Source organism: Trachemys scripta, chromosome 9 (genome assembly GCF_013100865.1).
Source record: "Trachemys scripta elegans isolate TJP31775 chromosome 9, CAS_Tse_1.0, whole genome shotgun sequence".
NCBI classification, from domain to species: domain Eukaryota; kingdom Metazoa; phylum Chordata; order Testudines; family Emydidae; genus Trachemys; species Trachemys scripta.
In genome coordinates, this window is record NC_048306.1 from 25732409 (window position 1) to 25759170 (window position 26762).

At 43.0% G+C, this 26762-nt stretch overlaps 1 protein-coding gene across 1 annotated transcript in view; it reads left to right on the top strand.

Annotated features, from left to right (window-relative positions):
• The first annotated feature begins 3869 nt into the window (after positions 1-3869).
• EDA (ectodysplasin A) overlaps positions 3870-26762 on the top strand; it is a 99422-nt gene continuing 76529 nt past the window's right edge. Inside the window, exons 1-2 of the mRNA XM_034781779.1 lie at positions 3870-3941; positions 19619-19727. Coding sequence (XP_034637670.1) covers positions 3870-3941; positions 19619-19727 — 181 coding nt within the window. The remainder of the gene's footprint in view (positions 3942-19618; positions 19728-26762) is intronic.

Sequence of the window (26762 nt, forward strand, 5' to 3'; positions counted from 1 at the left end):
TAAAATCTCACTGAATTCTTTGTTTGGTGTCTAGTTATGGCCTTGCTCAAATCAGTGTGAGTTCTAGTTTGCAGTGATTTGGGATATTAAGCACATTCAAAGTGTACAAAGTCACAAAATGGAAAAATCAACTACTCGTTTTAGTAGATTCAACTACTATTCTTAAACAGCATGAGAAATTCCAGGGTTTACTGCAGACTGGTAAATACTGTGTGCAAATAGTGCAATGTATCTATATAAACCTTTTTTTGGAATGCAACAAATCTGAGTATGTCAAATACATAAAATATTTAAATTGGGATTTTCAAGGAGCCTAAGGGAGTTAGGTGCCAAAAGCCCATTCAAATTCAATGCAAGTTTGACACCTAGCTGCTTTGAAAATTTCAGCCTCATTTATACTTGTGTATACAGACCACTATATCTGTGTATATACAGATGAGAGATTTGTATTAATCTTCAAGACTTCATTGACTTGATTGGAAAGCAGACCAGAGGAAGTCCAAACAAAAAATTCTGTCGTGGAGTTGTAGTGTTTTTTTATGGTTTGTGTGCAGTTTTTTATCTGACTCCTTGACTGGTGCATTCCTACTAAGGATAAACTTATGTGCTCTACTCCTTGTGACAGTCTGTAATGAAACAAGCTGTTCCCAATTTCAGAGTTTCATGTTGTGGCAAAGGCAGAACTCTTTTTCTTTTAAAGATCAACTTTGCTAAAAAGTTTGATATTTGGAAGAATTATTTGATCTAGCAGTTTAACAAATGTAGATGTCTTTAAATGCTCCTTAAAATAAATTAATCTGCATGACTTAATACTGGAGCATGTGATAAGGAAAGTCCAGAAGATATTGACATTACATCATAGTTTTCAAACCAAAGCTTTAGATAGACGGTTTCCCTGTTTCTGAATAGAATCTACTCCTGAAAACTAGAAGTTTGTTTTTTTTATTTGAGACAGCTTTTGAATTAGATTTGTACCAAGTGGTTCACCAAAGATTTATTTTCTCAACTCACATTAAAGACATCACAACTTCCCTGCCAGGCAGAGTGTTGCCAATTCTTGTGATGAAATTATAAGTCTCACAATATTTGATGTTTACTTAAAGCCCCAGCTCCTAAGGGCATATGATTAGGAGATAATATCACTTTTATTTGAGAGGGGAGGAAAAAAAGCTAGGTTTTTAGCCCCTGTGCTTGGGAAGGCTGAAAATGTGAACCCTACAAGGCTCAAATAAGACTACAAATAAACAGGGCCCAAAATGCATTATGTTTAAAATTCCTTGAGTTTGGCAATGCTGCAACTGTCCAACTTGAGATAAAAAGTGAGCCTTGGAATGTGGCAGTATTGATGTATATGGAGATTTGGCAGTTATCCAAGAGCTGGGGGCACAAGGGGAGTGATTTAGTTGGGACTATTCAACTGCTTAAAGTCAAGAACATATGCGGTGAGGGTGAAATCTTGGCCCCATTGAAGTCAATAGGAGTTTTGCCATTGACTTCATGGGGCTAGGATTTCACACAAAGTATTCACAGAATTGGAGCCTAGTTGAGCACAGAACATTTTATTATCCCCCCACCCCCATCTTACCACCCCCCACACTGCCTAGCTGGAAGCAAGTTTGTGATTGGGAGCTGCGGGGGAGGGGGAGGGCGAGACAAATGTTCATATTTTCAAACTAAACTTTTCCTTGGAATTCTCCCTCAAAAGAATCCTATTGGACCAAGCTGTTCTCCCAGCTTGGAATTGTAAAATGCTCCTGTTGGTGCAGGTTGATCAATGACACAAGGTTCACACACTCTGCAGCTCTTTCAATCCATGACTTCTGGAACGTGAGGAACCAGCCAGTAGGATCTAAACTGTTTCCCTATAGGACCATGCATCACACTGCCAATAGACCCTGAAGGGCCTGTTTCATTCTAAAGCAAATATTGCTAGTAAAAGGCAAAGTGAAAAGATCGGTATTATTGGTAACTGCTGTTTCCTTCAGAATTAATTTAAAATTTATGTTCAGATTTTATGCCTTCCACTCTGCATCCTGTTGCTATTTACTCGCCACAGCTGCCAGGTTCTTACAAGGATGAATGCGGCTTAATAGCTGACGGACAACCAAATCTCTTGGAGAACCATTTGTATGATTGTATGCTGAAAAATAAAGTGGATTTTTTAGATGATATTTTCCAATATTTTCATTGGATGTTTGGTCTCATCCTTTTGTGTTGTTTAATCTTTATATTACTATTGTGTCTTGAAGACCTAGACGTATCAAAGACACTATTGAGCTAGGCACTTAAAACACATGTTTACACAGTTCCTATCCCAAAGTCTTTAAAGTCCAAGACAAATAACATGAGAAGGGTGGGAGGAACAGGATTTTACCAAATATATACATCTTATTTATCTCAACATTTTAAATTGCTATAAATTGCCAACTGGTGCCATTTGACCATCATCAAGTCATCATTAATCGGCTGATTCTTCTTCGAGTAGTGTCCCTATGGTTGCTCCACTGTAGATGCACTTGCATCCCTACACTACTGATCAGAGAACTTTGGTAGCAGTGTCTGTGCAGTCCGCGTATGCTCTATCTCCCCCTTGTGCTCTGCCATGAGCTAACCAGCATGCGCGGGCAAACCCCCCTCAGTTCCTTCTCAACTTGCCATGGCTAGAGACTGAGCTATTCACTGTGAGTTCATCAGATCATTAACTCTATTGTTCGAACTTATTAATTACTAATCTTTCTTTATTTGTTAGGTTAGTTTGTTTTTTAAGGAAAATAAACAAAGGAAACAAACCTTTATCTACTTATTCCCCCTTTCTCCAGGGACTACCCCAAGGGTAAGAGGTGCCCCTCCTGTAAAGAGACCATCCCTGTAATGGATGGACATTCCTCTTGTGTCCGATGCCTCATGGAAAAGCACATTCCCCAGAAACGTGGTTTTTGTCAGCAGCTAAAGTTGCAATCGCGACAAGACAGAGAGCTCAGACTAAAACTCCTTCTACTGGAGGCAGCTCTCCAACCTCCTTCACACCTGCATCAAGATTCACCCAGAAAACAGGAATCTTCACCAGTCCTCTACATCTAAAGGTGTGGAATCTAAAGCCATGAGACATTCACATAGGGCTTCAAAAATGAGAGCTGAGAGTCGCCAACGCGAGCCCCAAACCAGATGGAAAAGATCCCCAGCATGTTTGGTATCATCAGTACTGATGGCATCGAAACCATCCAAACACAGTACCCAGAGGTGACACGGTACTGTCCCAGTGGAACACTGTGATACACCTAAAGACCTGATGGGCACAGGCACCGAAGCAACAGTATCAACTGGGAGAGATAAGGATAAAGACTATGCTTTGGGGAAGGCTCACTCGCTACGGGAAACAGCTTCGATAATATCAACAGTACACCAAACAATGTCGGAGCATTTAGCCTGGCCTACATCACCAACCCCATTGGTATCGTCATCTTGGCACCAGCAGCCACAACTGGTACTGACTTCCACCTGGCGCCACAGGAGTTCAGATACTTGAAAAACCTTGCAGTATCTGATGTACGTGAGTCTCCCCTATTTGGTACCAGGGCTCCGGTATTGACTTTGCCTCAAGCTTGAGAGTCTCCACCAGCACAGTGCCATGCACCTCCATTCTCCAGTGGAGAGTCGAATAGTGAGCATGAGGAGTTTGTCTCCCATCACTCCTTCCATGCACCGTATAGTGCCCATTACCACTGTCACTGCCATACTGTCCACCGGGTCCTCAGCCATCCTGATATGGGCAACCAGAGTACCAGCCAGCAGGACCTTTCCCACCATCCCAGTGACCTTACTGGGACCCATGGGAGGCGTATAAACATTGTGCCTCCAGAACATCTAGCATGGTCTGCCATGAATCAACAATGTGCCCTTCATCAGCCTCTGCATCCAGAGTCTCTGAACCTTTTGAAGAGGTGAGGGAGGAACAGGAGGCCTACCTTGACAAAAAAGGTCACACCACTGACCAACATCTTGTCCTCCTCACCATATGACTTTAAACTCTTTCAAGACCTAGCTAAGAGGGTGGCAGACACTCTCTTCAATTATCTCTAGAGGAGGTAAAAAAAAAAACACACCATAAGCTGATAGACATTTTGCAGTCCTTTTCTTCATCCAGAATAGTCTTCTCCATCAACAAGGCTCTCCTTGATCCAGCCAAGCTTATATGGAAGACCCCTGCATCAGTCGCGCCAACCTGTAAGCAAGCCAATAAGAAATACTGCATCCCAGCCAAGAACACACAATTTCGTTTCTCCCATCCACCCCTAATTTCATCATTTGGGGATGCGGTGAACTCCAGCAGTGGTCAACACCAGGTGAAGTCCACCCTATGTGATCGGGATTGGAAATTCCTCAACCTTTTTGGAAGAAAGGCTTATTCTTCTACCACACTACAATGCTGCATCATGAATTACCAAGCACTAACTGCAAAATATAACTACTTCAATTCTCCAAACTCAGTTTATTTATCGACCAGCTTCCAGAATCACACAGAGATCAGTTTAAGGTTATTATCAATGAAAGACAGCTGGTGGTCAAGACAGCACTTCAGTCAATGTTCAACACAGCTGATACTACAGCATGATCCATTTCCACAAGAATTATGATGCAATAAGCCTCTTGACTACATTTATCTGGCTTCCCCAATGAAGTACAGACAACCATGAAGAACCTTCCCTTCGAAGGCAGCAAATTGTTCACAGAAAAGATGGATGCATCCCTCCACACACTAACCCTTCAGTCATTAGGGATTTATATACCTGGACAGAAGAGAAAATACAGTCGTCAGCCCTCACTTGAATTGTGCACAGCACATGATCAAACTCAACGCTTCTGTGAGCCACAAAGGAAAAAGTCCAGATTCTCAGAGCGCAAACCATCGGGCCCACAGCCTTCCTCTTCCCAATCATCCACTTCAAAAAATCCATTTTGATGGATTGGTTGGGGTGCGGACAGATCACTTCCTCTAACGCTGTCTGACACTAATCAACTTTTCGCATCCCTTTGGATGCCATCTTGCTCTGTTCCACAGCACCTGAGAACGGATAACATCTGACAAATGGGTGCTAGAAAACATCCACAGTGGGTATTCTATTCATGTAACCTTCCTTTTCCCCCCCCCCCCACCCCATCCTCCCCTGTCCCTCTTCAGGTACCCTTCTCACAAGAGTCTCTTGCGACATAGATCACCTCCGAGTAGGAGCCATAAAACCAGTATCTCAACAAGTACGAGGCAAAGGTTTTTACTCTCATTACTTCCCAATACCCAAGAAAAAGGGGGGATTGGAGACCCATACTGAACACCTCAGAACACTCAACAAGTTCATCAAGGCTCAAAAATTCAAGATGGTTACTCTAGGAGCGATTATTCGAGCTTTGGAACAGGGAGACTGGCTTTCAACCCTCTACCTTCAGAATGCTTATTTCCATGTTTCAATCTTAGCATCCCACAGATGGTTCCTCAGATTTACCCTAGAGCACACTACCATTACCAGTACAGAGACTGCCCCTTCGGGCTATCATCAGCTCCCAGAGTATTCTTCAAGGTCCTCTCCATAGTGGCAGCTCATCTTTGTTCTCAGGCGATCATGATCAACCCCTGTCTAGACAACTGCCTCCTCAGGGCTCATTCCTTCGATGAAGCTCTGTGGGTTACCCACAGGACTATGGACTTATTCAGAAGCCTGGGCCTACAAATCAACATCCAAAAATCGATTCTCTCCAAGTGAGAGCACTCCTTCCACAATACAGATTCCTCAGTTTGTCCTTGCTTATGGAGACAGTGCAAACAAGCCCTCATATATGAGACAGACAGTGCCTTCTAACCAGGGGTCAATCTTAAAGGACTTACCAGTACGCAGGGCAGCCAGGGTCCTGGGGCTCTGGCGGCGATTTAAAAGTCCTGGGACCACTAGCGCGGTAGTGTTAGTGGCAGCGGCAGCCCCGGGCCCTTTAAATTGCCACCGGAAATCCAGGGTAGCAGCAGTGGCTGGGAGCCCTGGGGCTCCAGCGGTGATTTAAAGGGCCAGGGGTTCCAGTTGCTGCCAGGAGCCCCGGGCCCTTTTAAATCGCTGGGCCCCTGGGCAGGTGCCCCTCCTCCTACCCTCCTTTCCCCCTCCCGCAAATCAGCGGCCCTGCCAGTATGGTCGGCTGTATACTGGCGGCCACTTTCTTACCGGTACGCCGGACCGGATTACTTTCACCTCTGCTTCCAACTTCTGGAGCACATGGTGGTGGGTACATTTGTGATAGCTCATGCCAAACTTCGCATAAGATGTCTCCATTCATTGTTCAGCTTGGTTTACAAGCTGAACAGAGACAGCTTAGAGAAATCCATATTGTTACCCACCGAGGTCAAGTAATCCACCTCGCCACCAATACATCCCTCATAGGATGGAGAACATCTCAACAAACTCATGACATAAGGCAAGTAGTCACCCATGGAAATGTGTCTTCATATCAACCTCCTCGAACTCAGAGCAGTCAGGAATGCATGTGCTCATTTTCTTCTGCTGATCAGAGATACACACACAAGGGACATGACAGACAACATAGTATGCATGTAGTACATAAATCATTGGGGCTGCCAGATAGAATCATAAAATCATAGAATTATAAAATATCAGGGTTGGAAGGGACTTCAGGAGGTCATCTAGTCCAACCCCCTGCTCAAAGCAGGACCAATCCCCAACTAAATCATCCCTTGCCCTCCCTTTGTACAGAAGCACTAAAACTATGGAACTGGTGCATTTCCCACAACGTTCGGATATCAGCGGCTTACCTACCAGTAGTGCAGAACACAACAGTAGACAGTCTCAGCCGCAGGTTCCCATACGACCATGAATGGGAGATGAACTCAGTAGTACTCCATGACACATTCAGACAGTGGGAGACACCAGCAATAGACTTGTTCATCACTTACCTGAACAAGAAATGCCCACGCTATTGCTCCAAGGCAGGTCTTGGACAGCACTCCTTAGGGGATGCTTTCCTTCTTTCAAGGGATAAGGGCCTTCTATACCCCTTTCATCCATATCCTCTATTGATTAAAGTCTTGTTAAATATAAAAAGTGAGAGTGCAAATGTTATACTGATTGCTCCCATCTGGCTGAGACAGACATGGTACCGTTACCTGTTACAGCTGGTGATGTGTCTGCTGATCCCCTTTCATCCCACTCCATATCTCCTCTCGTAGAATGAAGGACGCACTCTCCACCCCAACCTGCAGATACTTCGATTCAAGGCCTAGCTTATTCATGGTTCCAGCACATAGAAAGAGCCTGCTCTCAGGAGATGTAGGAAGTGTTATTACACACTAGAAAATCAGCTACCCATCATACTTGCCTGCAAAAGCGGACCAGGTTTCAGGTTTGGTGTAATCCCAAGAAAATTTCCCCAACATCTGCTACTCTCCCAATGGTCCTAGAGTATATACTGATTTTCAAGAAATCAGGATTACCTCTTAGTTCACTCAAAATTCACCTGGAGGCCATAGCAGCCTCCCATCAACAAATAGAGAGATACTCAGTGTTCTCACACCCAATTACAAAGCGATTCCTTAAGAATATAGTACCCTTTTCCCCCAACCCAGACACCCACCCCATCTTGGGTCCTGAACTTAGTACTAAAGAGCCTGACTTGGCCACCCTCTGAACCTATGGCCACTTGTTCACTTGCATACCAGTCTTTGAAGACAGCATTCCTGGTGGCAATCAGCCTGGTGAGGAGACTAGGGGAGATAGCAGCACTAATGATACACCCCCTTATTCAGTTTTTTTTCGAGACACAGTTACTTTCAGACCACACCCGAAGTTCATCCATCCACAAGGTGATCTCATCTTTTCACATAAACCAACTTATTTATCTCCCAACATTTTTCCTTAAGCCTCACCATGATAAGAGGGAGGCTGTACTGCACACACTAGTCGTTAGGAGAGCCCTGGTCTTTTACCTGGACAGGACGAAGGCCTTTATGAAATCTCCTAAGCTTTTCCTTTCCATTATGGAAAGGTCTAAAGCAGTGGTTCACAAACTTGTTCTGCCACTTGTGCGCTGGGCCGGTTTGTTTACCTGCCATGTCCGCAGATTCGGCCAATCGCGGCTCCCAGTGGCCGCGGTTCGCTACGCCAGGCCGATAGGAGCTGCTGGAAGCGGTGCGGGCCGAGGGACATACTGGCCGCCACTTCCAGCAGCTCCCATTGGCCTGGAGCAGTGAACTGTGGCCATTGGGAGCCGTGATCGGCTGAACCTGCAGATGTGGCAGGTAAATAAACCGGCCCAGCCCGCCAGGGGCTTTCCCTGCACAAGTGACGGAACAAGTTTGGGAACCACTGGTCAAAAGGCGCAGCGATAACGGCCCAGAGACTCTCCAAATGGGTCTCAAATTGTATCAAACACTGCTATCAGGTTCACAACATAGTACCTCCATCTGGAATCTGCGGTTTCCTCCTCTATCACCTTCCTAAAGAATGTTCCTATCTCAGAAATTTGCAGGGCAGCAACCTGGGCTTCTGCAAATACCTTTGGAGAACACTACACGATTACTGGGGACTCTGTTTCCAACGCTATCTTCAGCTCTGCTGCAGTGTCATCCATAACAGACTTGACTCCAAAGCCCCAGCCTCCCATTAGGGATACTGCTCAGGAATCACCTGCAGTGAAGCATGCATAGGGATCACTACTTGAAGAAGAAGGGGAAGTTACTCACATTGTGCAGTAGCGATGGTTCTTCGAGATGTGTCCCCCGATGGGTGCTCCATGACCCACATTCCTCTCCTTTACTTCTAGTTCTTGTCAAGGACTCTACAATAGAGAAGGAACTGAGGGGGGTTTGCCTGCACACGCTGCTTAGCCCCGTGGCAGAGCACAAAGGGGGGACAGCATGTGTATGGGCTGAATGGACCCTGCAACCAAAGTTCTCCGATCAGCAGCGCAGGGACGCAAGCGCACCTACAGTGGAGCACCCATAGAGGGACACATCTTGAAGAACCATTGTTACTGTACAAGGTGAGTAACTTCCTCTTTCTTATAAGTGTCATGTTAGAGGTAGGTCTTGAGAGAGGAAGGATGGTCCAATGGTTAGAGTACTAGCCTAGGTCTTGGGTGACTTGGGTTCAAGTTCCTGCTCCACCACATACTTGTGTGACTTTGGGCAAGTCACGTAGCTTCTGTGCCTCAGTTCCCTGTCTGTAAAATTGGAATAATAGTACTTTATTACTTCACCGGGGGTGTTGTGACAATAAATAGATTCAAGATTGTCAGGTGCTTGGATACTACAGTAATGGAAACCATATTAGTACTGCAGATAGATGGACTTGAATAAGGAGAGGGTTGTGGCCTTTCTAATCAGTTCTGGAATGATGTTCCGTGTGTCGGGCAGCATGTTTATCACACAGACATCTGTGTACAAAGTTAACTGTCAGGGCGATAAGGTTGACATTATGACCAAAATTAGAGGAGGCAACGTTGATTATGTGATAAAAGGAGCAGAGTCATGGAGGACCTTTGGAGGTAAGGACGAGAACTTGAACTTCATACAAGGACAGCAACCCAGAAAGCCAGTGGAGGAGTCTATTTTGAATGCAGAGGAGGAGACAATGTGGGAGAGTTAGGAATGCTGAAAAAAAGAGGAGATTCCAGTAATTAAGTTGGGATATGAAGAGTGACTTATGAGAATTTTGGCTGATGTACATTGTTTATATTTCTGTACATTTTAATTGCTACTCCTGTATCTTGATCCCTCTGTGCCTCACTCCCCATAATATGTTTTGTGAAAATTATCATATTTAACTTGTTACAGTAATTTTATATTCAAAGATGTGGTTATATCTTTCACACAAGTTTTTGTAGTTTTGCTGCCAAGTTAAAGAGCAAATCATGTTGGTTGTTCACTTGTATTTTATAACAAAAACTAAAAATAACCTATAAAGACAAAGGCCTTAAATATATTGAATATCTCCTTTGATAAATATAACTTTTTTGTGTGTTCTGTCTTCTTCTCTGCTAACTAAATATTTTACAGTCTATTCAGTTTGTTACATCCCAGTTTATCATGGATATTTTTTTGATTTGGTACAGTCAAAACTAACATAGAGACAGCTGTTCCAAACCAACAGCTCTGACACAGTATTTCAGAACACAATAAAACCACTCTATTGCCTGCAAAGAATATCTATAAAGAGCTTAGTTATGGTAACAGTCTTTCTCACACTAATAATCTCTGAAACTGAAAATGGACAAGGGAATCTAATCATAATACTGAAAAAGCAATAATGCAGGAGCATCAATTTCGTGCTTATTTTCAAGTACTTTGAGATATTGTGCTGTAGAAGAGGGGGGAGGTTTTTTAGGGGGTTGGGTTTTTTATGTTCTGTTTTTAAGTTCTCTGGCACATCTAGCTCTTTAAGTTTTAGTTAGAGGCAAAATACCTGGTTTACATGAACTGATTTGTTAATCTAGTTTGTAGATGATTCAAAGATGACTTGTATTTCAAATCTTACTGCTTTATCTACCTACTCTGAAAAGTTACTCTAAATTGGCATTTTATGGTTCTGTGTTTATTGTCTCAATGATTTCCATATCAAACACGCTCCGTTTACAAGTAAAATACCTGTGAAGTTTGCCTTGGATCTGAGAGTCTGGCTGCATTTTTTCCCATATAAAGGTTCTGCAGGCTAAATTAGTCACACCTGTGCAAACTTTAAATTGTGTCTTCAGTGACACCTTTGAAACCCCATTGAATTCAGTGAATTTGCACAGGAGGAAAGTATAGACTCCGCTCTCCCTCTCTTGTGTTATCACTGCGGGGATAAGAGAAGAGGAAATTAAGCAAAATCTGTTGTCACTGAAGTCAGCAAATATCTCTCACACACACGCATAGGAAGCATATCTGTTTTAAACAAGTGCCACTTTTTATGTAGTCACATTTCAGAGTATAACAATCTTTATGCTTGTTTTCTACTTTCTACTTTTCTCTTTGTGCTGTTGGAGCCTTTTGAGATCTTTCCACTGCGTTTCCAGTGGAACGTCTTTGGTGCTATAAAGTGCTCCTTTTGGGCATATATGCTATGTCTAAGACACTCAAAGAATGAGACAGGTAGGTGGCTAAACCCTTGAGAATCATTGTAACACCACAGCATCAGGTTTGTGGTACGCATAGTTTGTATGTCCAATAATAACTTCATGGCACATCTGGTTTCATGTCCTGAGGAAAGCTTCCTATTTTTGTGGTACCTTTTTAGAGAAAATGTTTATATAAGTATCTTATTTTTATTTCTGCGAACTTTGGAATGCAGGTTTTTTTTATAAAACAAAATTAGTTTCTGTGAGTAGCTGCAGGCTATATTACTTGGGTAATTCCTATTGTGTTCTCGTGACATTCCAGAGCATTACTGCTCAGCCTTTCCAACTAGGATTCTGCATGTAATTGCAGTGAAAATACGTTCTTTTGGATGTGTTATTTTGTTCTTCTTTGTTTTGTTGGGATATACAAAGGTGTAACTGACTCATCCCTGTAAGGCATGTTTTACAGGTTATTTGGGCTCCTGCCTCGGTGCTCCCTCTTCCACACCCTTTAGATTATCCCTTTTCTTTTCACTTTTTGACCTTATTTTTATCATCCTACAGTGATTTTCTTGATGAAATACAGAATAGTTTTGTGATTTGGTAACTGTTCTAAACTTAAGGTAATGTTGGACCCGAGATTACGCAGAACCTGTAGTAGTGATTTGTTCAACATATTGTGAAGTTGTATGCACTGTAGTTCAAACATATTATGAAGTTGTCACTTAATTACATAAGAAAGGAAAAGCTCCTATGTACTGGAGTACTCCTTAGTAGTACCCTATGTTTCTACAGGTACTGAGGCAAAGAAAGCCAACTTCCTTCAATCTGAGGATTTGAGATTTTCTTTCTGTGGAGTGGGTAGTTAGGTTCATCATTTCTTTAGAAACAATCAAAGTCTCCAAGGAAGAGAGTAATTGAATAACCTTGATGTCTCCCACTGCAAATAGGGTGGCTGGGCCAGTTCACTCAATCTTTGACTGGTTTATGAAGGATGTAAATTCAGCACCTATTTAGCACCCCAGTAGCCTATTCATTGGAGAAGCTTACAAATCTTGCACTAAATCACCACTGCCTTTTCCTTGCACCCTGGCCAGAAAAATTTAGTAAAAGAGGCCACTGTTGTTGAGGTCAAGACCCAATGTTCATTACATCTGGTCCATAATTCTAAGGCCTAAGGTAAGTAGAGTACTAGCCATAGTTATTAGCTCCCTTCATTGGGAACTACTGATGCTTCATAAACAAATGCCAGTTCAAGCACTGGAAGAAGATTTGACAGTTTGCTGATTCTGATCCTTGGGGAAAATGGGGACTTTAAAAAACTCATTATTTTTCATTTTTACAAAAATAGACTTATTACCATTCCAATATGTTAATGGGGTTTAGTTTAGGAAAAACTTTTTTCTGACGGTATGACTTCTGTCTGCTTTTTTTCCTCTATTCAGCCAACTTACAAAGGGAAAACTTGCCGTGGGGAAACACTTTAAAATTGATTATTGCAACTCTAAAGCAAGGTGCTACCAAATGAGGGTTTGTGATGGCCTGGTAAATGGTCATTGAACAGAACATAAGAACGGCCATACTGGGTCAGACCAAAATTCCATCTAGGTGCACTAAAAATAGTAGTTTGACACTGGGAGTACAGGTATCGGCAAACAATGGCTAGCCTATGTTGCTGTTCACCACCGCTAATGCTATTGCAGCTATGCTACTGTTTTGAGCATGCGAGCTCTGTGAGAGCTAGCACGAGTATGTCTGTTTGAGCTGGAATCACGCCCCCAGCTCCAAGTGTAGACATACAGATTATCTCGCCATTTATAAATTTCCCCTCTTGCTGTGTTCCATTGGAATAATGAACCTGTTAACTAATAGAGAAAGTCTTGTGAGTGCATCAGACAGAACTTTTAACAGGAGCTGAAGAGAGATTGACTGACTGACTAATACTCCTGCCATGTTCAGAACTAAACATTAACCATATTCCCCACAATAATTTCTCCACCCACTACTCTAATTCTGCAGCAAGGCTGTCTAGGAGTTAGCTACTGTTCCTTGATTCTCTGCCTGTTTCTGTCTCCATGTGCAGGATAGAACAGCCTGCAGGCTGCTCTAAACTTTACCAGCTAGCTATGGTTCCCAAAGTGCCATATGACATCTGGGAACCGCAAGAGTACATTACACTCTAACCACACTCCTTGCCTGCCCTTCCCTGCCTCCAGTATGCCCCGAGCAACATAAAGTTAGTGGAGTAGGGCTGAGACTCTCTCACTTTGTCCAGGCACTGACTTCATTCTGACCTACATATGAGTAGTCATTACTCATGCAATAGTCTCACTAGTTTAAATGGGACTATTTTTGTGCAAGTAAGGGTTGTTGGATTGGTCATTAATATATGTCTGACTCATCCTGTCATGCCTTTTACCCCCATAGAATATGGCTATTGTATGAACTAAGCTTTTAGGGTAGTGGGAGATACTACAGAACCTATTCTTATATCATTATTTCTGCAGGAAAACTATTTTTATTAATCTATTTTTAGAATAAGTCTATGTTCAATAGCAGCTGTCATCATACGATAAAATTACAGTCTGTTCTTATTTGCAGTCTTTTATTTCAGCTTCTTGTGGTGAAATGTGCATCTGTGATCATTAACAAAAATATTTAATATTGAAGGGAAAGTGTATTTTTCCCTAAAATAACTCTTTTTGCATGTCTAGAAAGAAAAAATGGTAGCAGTGGGAAGGAGTGAAGGAAATACTTCATTTACCAAAGTGTAACAGCTCATGAAAAAGTTCATGATAACTTTGATAATGTATGGAAAGTCTAAACTTTTCATTGTTAACACTGAACAACTTTGTTTTGAAATAACAAAGATTCTATGCCACTAAGAAGAATGCTTTTAATGAAAGTACAGTTTTAGCCGCTGTGCTACAAACAGTTATGCACAGTCTTAATTTTAAGCACAGGAGTAGTCTAGTTGAAGTGAATGGGATTATTCTTGTGAGTAAAATTACATAATTGTGTAAACCGTGTACTTGCTTGTTTGCAGATAAGGGTTTTAATTTTCAGTACCTTGTTTTTTTTACTATAGCAGTTTTATAAAACTCAAAACGATACCCAACTAATAGTAGTAATACAAACAGCATTTAGCATTTATAATTTAGTTCATAATAAATTTTAATCTTAAATTACAACGCACAAACTTTCAAATTAGTTTCACAAAACCTTAACCTGATTTAAATTAATTAAATTTTAAATCAAGTTAATTTAATCACCTTGATTTAAATTGCTTCCCCCTGCAATCATAACTGTGGATGTTCTAATAGCCACATTAAATATCTAATCCTTTTTTGAATCCTATTAAATTCTTGACCTCTGATGCTTTAACAGTTAAACAGGCTAGTAATATGCTGTTTAGAAAAGAAAATAGTGTTTTCTTTTATCAGTCTTAAATGTGTTGCTTTTTAATTTCATTAAATATCTTTGTTGTGTTATGAGGGTAAATAAGCTGTGTTAGATGAACATGTGGCTGCTTTTATGTGTCATTAATTTTGAGAAGTTTTTTAGAAGTAATTTTATTATAAGAATTATGTGTCTTATTTTTTTTAAAGGAAGACAAAGCCCTCTACACCCAACTACCAACTGCTTTTATCAGGGATGCTAATTTTGCTTTATTCTATAACATGTCACGGCAATAAAGATCCATTTAATATTTGTAGAAGCAAAATAAAATATCAGGAATTGTTAAGACTAGATTTGAGCTTTTCTCTGTGAACAGGTAAAAAAGTTGATAGGAATCATTTAAATTGCACTTGGGATCAGAATTCCCTTTGCCCAAATCCAGGGTTTTCTGATTCCTTCCCCTATGCTACTGCTTGGTCTTCTATTAGAAAGCAATGTTTTTTCCCCATATATGCTAATTTAGGTAATACAGTTTAAGGCAGGTGGGGGGGATAATAAGTAAAATCTGGGGTGGAGTGACCTCCCTAGGGGGATCACACATTCCTAGGTGATGAAGTATCTTAGTCTTTTTGAAATCTTACACTGGCTTCAACACCTGTGTAATGAGTTTATAGCCCATGCACAATAAATCGTAATCCTGGCTGTTAGAAAGACAGTCATGGGTGCCAAATAGGTCTTTATCCTATTTTATCATACAGCAATTACAGACCCACTTCAGTATGAGCTAGCTTCTGTATCAGATATTCTTACCTTGTCAGCTGTGGAAAATATATGTGGGAGTTCATGTTATAAAGAGACAAACGGTACTTTCTTAATCTTGAAGATTTTGGACAGAAGCATAGATATCAGAGTTTAATTTTTCCTATGTTTTATCTGTGTCTTCCAGTTGATAGCTAGGCACTTCCACAATTTTAACCAAGTTAGTGAAGTTCTTACCCCCTCCTGTAACTGGACTTGCTCTCAGTATGGGTGGCCTTTGCTGAGTTGATTGTAAGTGGGTTTCACTTACCGTGGCTGAGCCAGTAGGACATAGGTGGGCAAACCGTCCTGCCCGGCCGCTGAGCTCCCGGCCGGGGCGGCTGGCCCCCGGACCATCCCCCGCTGTCTCCCTCCCATCCCCTCCAGCACAGCCTTCCCTACCCGGCCCTCCATCCAGTTTTGCAACCCCAATGTGGCCCTTGGGGCAAAAAGTTTGCCCACCCCTGCAGTAGGAGGTGTGCTGAGCTAATCTCAACTGGGAATCATCTGCCCTAATTGTGAGCATGTCTAACCTCCTGCATAACACAAGCCATAGAATTTCACCTAATAATTCCTGGAAGGACTTTATCCTTCCCTTCTATCTAATTTAACCTCTTAACTTAGTGTCTTTTCCTGTGCAGGTCAGTAACAGAATTGGTACTCCTCAGTGCTGTGTTTGAGTCCTGTGCCATTTACTTCTCAATACTCTTCCCAAGTTACAGATAAAATGTATTTGTTTTATATGTACATAAAATACCAAGTCCATTTCTGTCTACTGTGTGGATGAGATGATTGGAATAAATGACAAATCAAAGGATCGTTTAAACGTTTGGTTCCTAAATCATCTGTATTTCTTGAATATCAATATTTTATGAAGAGGAGATCCTTGGAGGAAATGCTACCGGATTATGGATATATCTTCTTTTCTTGGAATAACTAGAATGACTGAAATGGAACTTCTGAATGCAAGTGACACTACATGCCTCAGGACTAGGAGGTTAACTTTGCATTGTGAAAAATAATTATTTAGTAACTACTAATTATTGCTTTTTTTAATGTGAAAAGTATTTTACATGAATTGTTGGTTACTACATAAAACTTTGTCTCTGGGCTAGTCTGCATCAGATTATAGAGATCTTCCTCCTCCAGGTATAAGGTATTATTCATGTCATATTACATTTAATTGGATTTAAAGGCCTGTAAAGATGTCTGAATGCTAGTGCCCAGGGAGACTTACAGTAGAGAGAGAGACACCTCTTGACAAGGTTCCAGGCTTGTCACAGAGCACAGAAAGTCACAGATGCATGATTTCTCTGTCTGTGACTTCCTGCAGGAAGGCTCTAGGTGGGTTGCAGCCCGATGCAAACGGGAGGCCCCATGTGGAGAGAAAAGTTGGAGAAGAAGTCCACCCAGCATTCACTCTGCAGCAACAGCTCCTGTGTCTGCAGGGCTGGGCCAGGCTCCATGCTCCGCGCGTTGTAACAGGGCACACAGGGTCACAGCACTACTTTCTCAAATTTGGCTCTACTGTCCGCTTCCTTCCTCCTGTCATGATGGAGGGGCAGCAGAGCCACACCTGAACAAATGGCACTGTGACCCATATGCCAGTTTGCAATGTCTGGAGCGGGTAGCTGGGCCCATACCTGCAGGACACAAGAGCAACCACTGCCCGTGCCTGGGGTGAGCGCAGAGGAGGCTCACTCTTCAGCCCCTCCTGCCTCGGGGCCTCCTCACCTCACCAGAGTAGATTAGGGTTGCAGTGCTGGCATGTAGGATGCTGCCGCAGGTGGTCATTTCCTCCTCATTTGTCTGGGCAGTTTTTTTTAATCAAATATCCCAGAGCAATCCCTAAACCCATGACTTTTACTACATTTACCTGATTGCTCCATGATTTTTATTATTTAAAAAAAAAAAAATCCTATGACAAATCTGCAGCCCTAACAATGCACAAGTCAAGGGCCTATCAAGGAGCTTAATAAATTAGCAAGTGAATAACAAGTCCTTCAGAGAATAATTAGAAATGACTGCATCAGTCATCTTTAGTTGGTTAATTATTTCCAGCTAGGATTTCCAAAATCTCCATGTGTCGCTACCTAGCCTTATTGTAGAAAATCAGAAAGTTCTATGGTGTAAAAGATTAGTATGGAAAACTCCTTTAGGGTTTTTTTAACATTACAGATGGCTGGAAATAAATGAGAATAATATTCTAATGTAAAAGGAACTTACGTTTTTTTTGTTTGAAAATGAGGTCTAAGTAATGAATGCAAAAGTCTGTATGGATTTCAAAACCCCTTTTGTGATGATTGATTTGTGTCTTGACATTTGACATGGCATTCTCTTGAACCTTCTAATGACATAAAGGGCAGATATCATACTATGAATAGGGAGCTTGTTTTTGCCTTAGAGTTGAGACACATTGCTTTTTATTCTAAATTTTCTCATTTTAATTGCAAATATTGAAATTTCACATTTTAGACTATAGAACAAGCACAGATCAATTTTAACTTAGCCATATGTACATTGGATATCATTGCGTTTAGTGTGCCAATAATACATATATTGCCAGTATTAATCCCTGTTTGAAGAGTTTGTTTTTATTCTGTGGCTTGTATACCTTGTGTGTATATATTATGATATAGTCTTTAGTTACATGTATCAGAGGGGTAGCGGTGTTAGTCTGAATCTGTAAAAAGCAACAGAGGGTCCTGTGGCACCTTTAAGACTAACAGAAGTATTGGGAGTATAAGCTTTCGTGGGTAAGAACCTCACTTCTTCAGATGCAAGTTGGCAACCCTATTCTTGCATCTGAAGAAGTGAGGTTCTTACCCACGAAAGCTTATGTTCCCAATACTTCTGTTAGTCTTAAAGGTGCCACAGGACCCTCTGTTGCTCTTTAGTTACATGATCACATACTATTTTTCAGCATTCTACATTTTGCCTCATTCAGAGAATAGGATGGATGTGGTTAGGAATGTAACCTGAGCCAGAGCCTCCCTTCCACGCTCCAACCCCTTACCCCAGCCCTAATCCCCCTTCCACCCTCCAAACCCCTCAGTCTCAGCCCCACCCCACAGCCTGCACGCCCAGATGGAGCCCTCTTCCAATCCCGCACCCCAACCCCTTGAGCCAGCCTGGTGAAAATGAATGAGTGAGTGACGGTTGGAAGAGCGAGCCACAGAGGGAGGGGGGATGGAGTGAGTGGAGGCAGGACCTCAGAGAAGTAGTGGGGCTTCTAAAGAGGGGCAGGGCAGGGGGCAAGGACGTTCCTGTTTTATGCAAGTAGAAAGTTGGCAACCCTATTCTGGACATGTCATTAAAACCAACATTTTCACATGTTCTGTTACCCACTATGAAGGCAGATACGCCTGAGTTTCCTCAATTTACAGATAGCATAGAAAAATACTAACATTTGTCAGACTTTCCAGAATGTAGTGTAGCTAAGTGGCCTACACTTTTAACCTCTCAGTAAGATATAAGGTCTTCCTCAGTAATAAGAGATGTAAAAGGCATATAATTACTAATATCAGACAGTAGCAGAGGAGAATGTAAGAATCATGGTCTCCTGGTTCCCAGCCCATTGCACCTTCCCCTAGGCCAAAGGGGATTATATTTTGATGGAGGAAAGTAGCAGGGAGGAGAAGATGAAGCATCACTTTGCTTGTGTCCTGTCTGGAGGATCAGCTACATATAATGTGCTGAGGAGAGATTCGGGGGCAGTCTATGCACAGTGCTGATAATATATTATGCGATTTTAGCAGTCAGTCCATAGTACAATGGTTCTCAAAGCCAGTCTGCCGCTTGTTCAGGGAAATCCCCTGGCAGGCCAGGGCAGTTTGTTTATCTGCTGCATCCACAGGTTCAGCCAATCGCGGCTCCCACTCCCACTGGCCGCGGTTAGCCGATCCAGGCCAATGGGGGCTGTGGGAAGCAGCGCGGGCCGAGGGATGTGCTGGCTGCCCTTCCTGCAGCCCCCATTGGCCCGGAGCAGCGAACCGCAGCCAGTGGGAGCTGCAATCATCCAAACCTGCGGACGTGGCAGGTAAACAAACTGCCCTGGCCCACCAGGGGCTTTCCCTGAACAAGCGGCAGACCGGCTTTGAGAACCTCTGCTGTAGTATCTCATTACTCTGGTTATGGGTGCATCAGAAATTGAGATAGCAGGCTAGCATTTTATCCTGTTCTGCTAATCAATTTTATAGAAACTATTCTTCATGGAATTAAGAAGTTATTGATATCAAGACTCAAATCTCTGCTAAAGAGGCGGAGTTCAGTCAGTTTGGCAGTGATAACTTGTTGGTAAAGAAACCTCAACTTGATGTTCTTATTGTTCCAGCTGGCCTTGCTGAATTTCTTCCTCCCTGAAGAAAAATTGCATCTTGAAGAAGAAAAATTGCATCATGTCCGCCGAACTAAAAGGAGTAAAAGTAGTGAAGGACCTGATGGTGAGTTTCTTTATTTCTTATGGCTGTGTTTCTCATTTTCACAGACAAGTGAGGGACAAGCAGTTTTTTCAGATAGTGAATAGATAGTGGATTGTGTAAGTTAACAAGGGAACTCCTGTCTCGTAGTGCCTCCCTGAACTTACTTGGCATCCAGATCATTAGTACCGTAAATTACTGTTTCACACTATACAGTCTAGTAAATGATATTACAATTAATATCCTAACCAATCGTTATTTGCCCCAACTATCATTATTTTTTATAATCACCATTGATTCAGTAAGGAGATTCATCTTGTCTAACAGTAAGGCCTTTGGCTTGCTTACTGATATGATTTGTTCATATAATGCCTTTGCTCCCTATTTCCTTAAAATCCATGTTCAATAGGTTGTTGTGCAGGCTAAACAGCTGTGAACAGCGCTACAGTACAGAATGAAAATGTGTTGTAACTGGGATGCTGCATGTGGTTGTAGAATAGATGGATCCAAGCTCCACACCACTTAACCCCTAAATACTTAATGTTCTTTGAGTGTTTGTGCACATATATATTGTACTTCAGGTGTGCATACACCCTGGGCTTTTGGTCATAAATTGAGGTGGCACATACATCCTGAGTGTCTTCCTGCTTCCAACCAAGGTCAGAAAGAGGTGGGGCCACCCTAACTCCCTCTCTGTTCCTTGTCAGCTCACAGCTTGATGCCTCATAGCTTACTGTTATTCAGCACTTATCAAAGCTCTTTTATAAACTTAGTTTATATAGTAATTAGTCAGTAGTTAGATAGAGAGAGGTTTTTTGATAGTGTTCCTTTTTCCCTCCCTGCTTTTGAGAGAATTTTCTCCCCTTTTTTCTGGATTGGTATGCAAGCACTTCTTCCTTTGTTTAGGATGCCAGTGAGAAAATCCCTGGGTTTTAAAAATTGTCTGTCCTGTCAAGCAGCCATGCTTGTAAACAATGGGCATACAAGGTGCTTTTTTTTTTTTTTTAGAAGAAGGCCACATTTCAGAGAGATGCACTGTATGTAGAAGAACAAAGAAATCTAGAGAGAGCAGACTGAGAATATACCTCATGAAAAACTTCACACATCCAACCTTGTATCTGGGTCACTCCCAGAATACTAAGCACCCAGATTATGTTTCATTGAGGAGTGCGTCATAAGCCTTTTTACCTTCAGTAGCCATTCTGATTTTGAAGACCTCATCTTGTGAAAGAGGGAGAAATCCCCAGAAGTCCACTAGAGAGAAGAGGCATCAATCATAGTCTCTAGAGCCATCATCTAAAGCCCTTAATTCATCTTATACGTCAAGGGGAGAAAGTATTGCTCAAAGTCCGGGAGAGACTTCTTGACCAGCCATTCAGCTCATAAACATGAGGCCTGAGTACCAACTGCGAACTTACCTGAATCTGGCACTGAGCAGACTTCATCAAAGGACCTAGTACCGCTATCTTCTACTGCAGTTGTTCAATTTCTTCCAGTACAGATAATCCCAGTACCAGTGATTTTGATACCAGCTAGGTCAACTCTGATTACTCTCTCAGCACTAAATAGCTTGGTATCAGCAATTGCTTTCCACCCCATATTCTGTACAGCCCTTCCCATTACTGACTCTTTATTGGTACTGGCTTACACCACAATCATATATAGTAGCTAGAGATCTCAGCTGAGTTTGCATCAGTCAGGAGTACTAATACCCACTATGTACAGAGTTTACCAACTGTCCTGCCTGAAGAATATTCCTTCTGATCTTCAGAGTCAGGGAGCAGCAGGGAAGCCTTTCCCGTTGCATCATTGGGTTACAGACTTTTACTTTCCTTGACAGCTCATCATTCCAGAGAGAACTTAAAAATGAACCTCAATGGATCCCATTCCTTATATCATCCTCTTCCCCAGATGAAGCTATTGCTCCTGAGCCTATACCATCTATGCCTAATGACTATAAGTCATTACAGGAGCTCATAAGGAGAGCGGCCTCTGATCTGGAGCTCCTGTAGAAGTTGTCCAGGAGAACCCTCACAGGCTACTAAACATCTTGCCCTGGTTGAGTGGCACTGCCTATCAATGAAGACCTCTTAAATCTCACTAGATTGTTATGGCAGGCCTAGTCTCCATACAACCCACATCTAAAAAGGCTGATCAAAGTTACCAAGTTCCAGCACAGGGTTTTGAACAATTCTTCTTTCACCTGGTGCCAGGATCATTAGTAGTGATGGCTGCAAATGAGAGATCTAAGCAGGGACAACAGATATCTACACATAGGGACAAGGAATCGTGCTAGAAAAAGCAACTCTATGGTGAGCTTATAAATGAGAATCGCAAATTACCAAGCGGTTCTCTCCAAATATGACTATACTAACAGGGATTCCCTTACAGAATTTACAGACAAATTGCCCACAAGCTCAGAGAGGAGTTTAAGTCTTACCTGGCCAAGAGCCAGGTAGATAACCATTTCTTAAAAGCCTGAGCCAAGCAAATAAAAAACAGCACCAGAAATGTAAGTCTCTATCAACTCATCAGCCTGGTGAAAAATAAAGAAATCAAGATTTGGGTCTGAAACCACAGGAGTGGAGACCCTTGGGTTTTTTAATCGTGTCTTTTGACACTATAGTAGAAACACTACTTTGCACTATAGTAGAAACAGGTTGAATGTAATCAAAATTCGTCTCATTCATCTGACATGGTTACAGGTAATATAGTTCAGTACATCCATGCTAAAGCATTTCCCCCTGTATACCTCCCATGTTGCACAACCATGTTTGCATTGATGCATTTTTGGAAAATCTGGGCAGGTATCTCATACTCCCTCACCTGATTTGATTGTGGACATCTTTCATATAATATAATGTAGTTTGTGTTGTTTTTTGGCATGGATATGTGAAAGGTTAGCAGGATTCGCTAACTTGGGTACATAGAGATGAGTAATTAGAAGAAACATTCTTCAAACTGTTCCCTAACCCTGGAATAGCATCATACTTCCTGTGCATCAGTCAACTTCACTTGTCTATGCTTCTTGCCCTCCCTCAGTCTTTATTTCAAAATATGAGAATCTATATATATAATTCATTCATTATGCAGTGATTCACATTCTTTGTTGTAACACTTGTTCCTTCTTTCCCCACCCCTTTAGTTTGTCTATCTTCACGTTTTGAGTTGGTCTGCTTACAATTGTAAACTCTTTGGAGTAGGGGTTGGGTTTTTTTTATAATTTCTTTCAAACTCGATACAAAACATAGTGCTATATAAATGATTGAGTAATAATAACCTAACTACAGCTTGGCAATTGCTACAGCCTAGCCCCAATAACTTCCAGAATGGTGGGGTTGTGGAAATGTCAGTTTTGACCCCACCTCTCTTCCTCAGTTCACCTACCAGAACTATGGTTCACCTGAGGATTAAGGTTTTAGTCAGTATCCAAGAGTAAGTCATTTTACATCAGTAGATAGCATGAATGTAACTAATGTAAACAATCTCCACTTTTCCATGACCAAAAACACAGAAGTAGTTAGTTTTCTATGGCTAATCATAATCTTCTGACTAATTTTTGCATAGAATTTATTCTAGTGCTTTACTTTCATCGCTGTATGGCACTGATTCAGGAAGGCTCTTAAGTATAATGCTTAAGTGCTTTCTGGATAGGGATGTTTTCCTGAATTGGCCCCCTATGTATGGTACTCAATGTTGCAGTTCTGCAACATTTTATGTTAAACTTATTTTTAAAAATTGTCTAGCTGGCTAGGATTAAGAGATAATCTCTGTTGGAACCACTCAAAAAAACTTGAAACTAAAAACATATGTTCTAGAGTTTCCCAAGAATCTAAACACTACATCAGTGTCCTAATTACAATTAATAAGATTTAAAATACCGTGTGTTAACCCAGCTCCATACAACTTTTTAAAAAATACCATGTGTTAACCCAGCTATTGGGATGTTTATATTGGTTTGGTTTAATAGCAGGCTGTAAGTAGGGTTACCATATTTCTTCATTAAAAAAAGAGCACACTCCACGGGGCCCTGGCCCCGCCCCCACCCTAACTCCACCCCCTCCCCTGAGCGCCCCGCATTCCCCCTCCTCCCTCCCAGCCGTGAAACAGCCTCCCGAGCACTACCGGCTTCACAGTTTGCCGGGCAGCCCCCAGACCTCCAAACCCTGCGCCCCTGGCCAGGCACTTCCCCTCCCGGGCTCCGGCTGCACTGGGGAAGCGCCCGGCCGGGGGCGCAGGGTCTGGAGGTCTAGGGGCTGCCCGGCAAACCATGAAGCCGGTAGCACTCGGGCAGCTTGGCTCTTCAGCTACACAGAGCTGATGTGTCTGGGGGAAGCAGCAGCAGCCGCTGCGGGGGAATCCGCCTGCAGCTCGCAGCCTGCGGGAGCCACAAGGTGGTAAGCAGGAGACTGGGACAGGGATGCCGGCAAAGCTATTTTCCCAGACATGTTCGGCTTTTTGGCAATTCCCCCCGGACGGGGATTTGAGGACCAAAAACTCGGACATGTCTGGGAAAAACCAGATGTATGGTAACACTAACTAACTGCCCCCCAGGACTCCACCCCCTACCTAAGCCTCCCTGCTCCTTGTCCCCTGACTGCCCCCTCCTGAGACCCTCCCCCCATCCTAACTGGTCCCCTAGGACCATACCCCCTACCTGTCCCTTGACTGCCCCAACTCTTATCCACACTCCCACCCCCAGACAGACACCAGGGACTCCCACGCCCCATCCAACCACTCCCCGCTCCCTGACAGCCCTCCCCCTCCCAGAACTCCCAACCCATTTAAACCCCTCTGCTCCCTGTCCCCTGACTGCCCCCTCTTGGGACCCCTGCTCCTACCTGTCCTCCAGAACCCCACTCCCACCTAAGCCTCCCTGTTCCTTGTTCCGTAACCACCCCCTCCTGAGACTCCCCACCCTAACTGCCCCCCTAGGACTCTACCCCCTACCTGTACCCTGACTGCCCAAAACCTTACACCCCCAATCCCAGACAGTGCCCCCCCCCCAAAACCCGACCCATCCAACCCTGCTCCCTGTCTCTTGACTGCTCCCTCCAGAACCTCCCTGCCCCTTCTCCGACCCCCTGGCCCCCTTACCGTGCCGCTCAGAGCAGCGTGTCGGGCTCCACGCACAGCCCGACATGCTGCCACACTCCCCCATGGAGTGCATAGCCCGGTTCCCGCCCGAGCAGAGTGCTGCGGAGCGGCGCGCTGGACAGGGGGAAGAGCTCCAGACTGCTGGAAGCCCGAACGTCTGGCGATCTACGAATCCAGGGAGGGAGTGATCTCAGCTGCAGGGGAGAGGAGGGGGAAGCAGAGGAGGGGCTCTCTCTGGCTGCCGGAGCCCAGTGCAAGTGGCATCATCCGCGCTCTGCATGGGGGGGAAGTCCGGACATTTACAAATTCCCCCCGGATGCTATTTTTAACTCAGAAAAGCCGGACATGTCCGGGGGAATCCGGACGAATGTTAACCCTACTGTAAGGAAACATGCAGGGAGAAAACAATGGCTCAAGATAAGTGACCCTGTGGTAACACTTAAGGGTTGTTATGGGGAAAAATAGGGGAGCCCAGTCTCCTGCCGAATCTACCAAACTGCTTTTAAGAAGGAAGGCAAAGCCCTGTGGAGGAATGAAGGAACTCTGACTGAAAAAAAGCTACTGTCTCTCTTTCATCTCCACCCTCCAAGGGGTAGCTGTTTACAAGTTTTTTGGGGAAACCAGACTGATCTAGACACCAGCTGGGAGTGTCTGAAGAAGCTAGGCCTTGCCTAGGCTACCATCATGCGATGATAAGCCTCCGGGTAAGATGCATGTAGATTGTTGTTTTAAAATTCTTTTTCTCTAAATGCTTTGTTCTTATTGTTAACACTGAATAGTACTTCACTTTTAAAAAGGCTGTCTGGTCACTATCTTCACCGCTGGTCTCAGACTTCCAAAGATAAGCACTGCAGGTGCTGAACCCAGTTGCCACCTGCTTGGTAAACACAGTTGATATGTAGGTTACTGTACCCCAGGAAAAGATCCTGGTATAAGTGTGGGAGAATGATGTGAGATATAGATAGATAGATATAAATAAAATTTTTGCACTCAGACCAGGAAGGGGACAGAGGTGCAGATAATCCTGTCACCATGACACTGTGTACCTCTATTCAAAGTCTATAAACTGCAGTGTTGTGAAGATAAATTTACTTCTATTTCTTAGGGCTGGTCTACACTGGGGGGGTGGGATCGATCTAAGATACGCAACTTCAGCTACGTGAATAGCTTAGATCGATTTACCTGGGGTCCACACGGCGGGGGATCGACATCGCTACCGCCGCCCGCTCCAGGGGAGTTCCAGAATCGACGGGGAGCGCGTTCGGGGATTGATATATCGCGTCTTAATGAGACGCGATATATCGATCCCTGATAAATCGATCGCTACCCGTCGATACGGTGGGTAGTCTGGACGTACCCTTAGGTGCTTGGATAGTAGTGATAAGGTCCAAGAGCAATGAATGCAGGGGAAATAAAGACCAATATCAGTCTCTCTTGACCAGTTCTTTGAGTCTTCTCCCATAGATATACATTCCAAAAGGTTGGTTCTTCTGAACACAGCAATTTCATTCTGTTCTCCAGTTTCAGATACTCTCTTAAGTACATTTTAAATATTTAAAAAATTCTTTAAAATTATAAATTGCATATTGCCAGCATTAAACTTCATACTTGAGGTCATATAATTTAACCTTTTTTAGCTCTGCTAAGTGAAATGCCAAAATTCTTAAGTAAAACATAGCTTACTCAATTTGCATAGCACCTTATCATGCCAAGACATCTCAAGCTTCTTTAAAATATAAGCACTTAAGCCTGGGAAGCTTAAAACTGTAACTTCACTCCCCCCCCCCTTTTTCTTTCAGTGTAAATAATTCACATTTCAAGTATTGTTTTAATCTATTTAGGTAATCATGATCCCTATCTACCAAAACTGAGACTCAAGGGCTGCTGGCTGTGAAGAGTTCTCAGAGGATGATGTCAGCTTTCTCATTGGAAAAAAATAGCAAGCTTCTATATGAAGGGGAA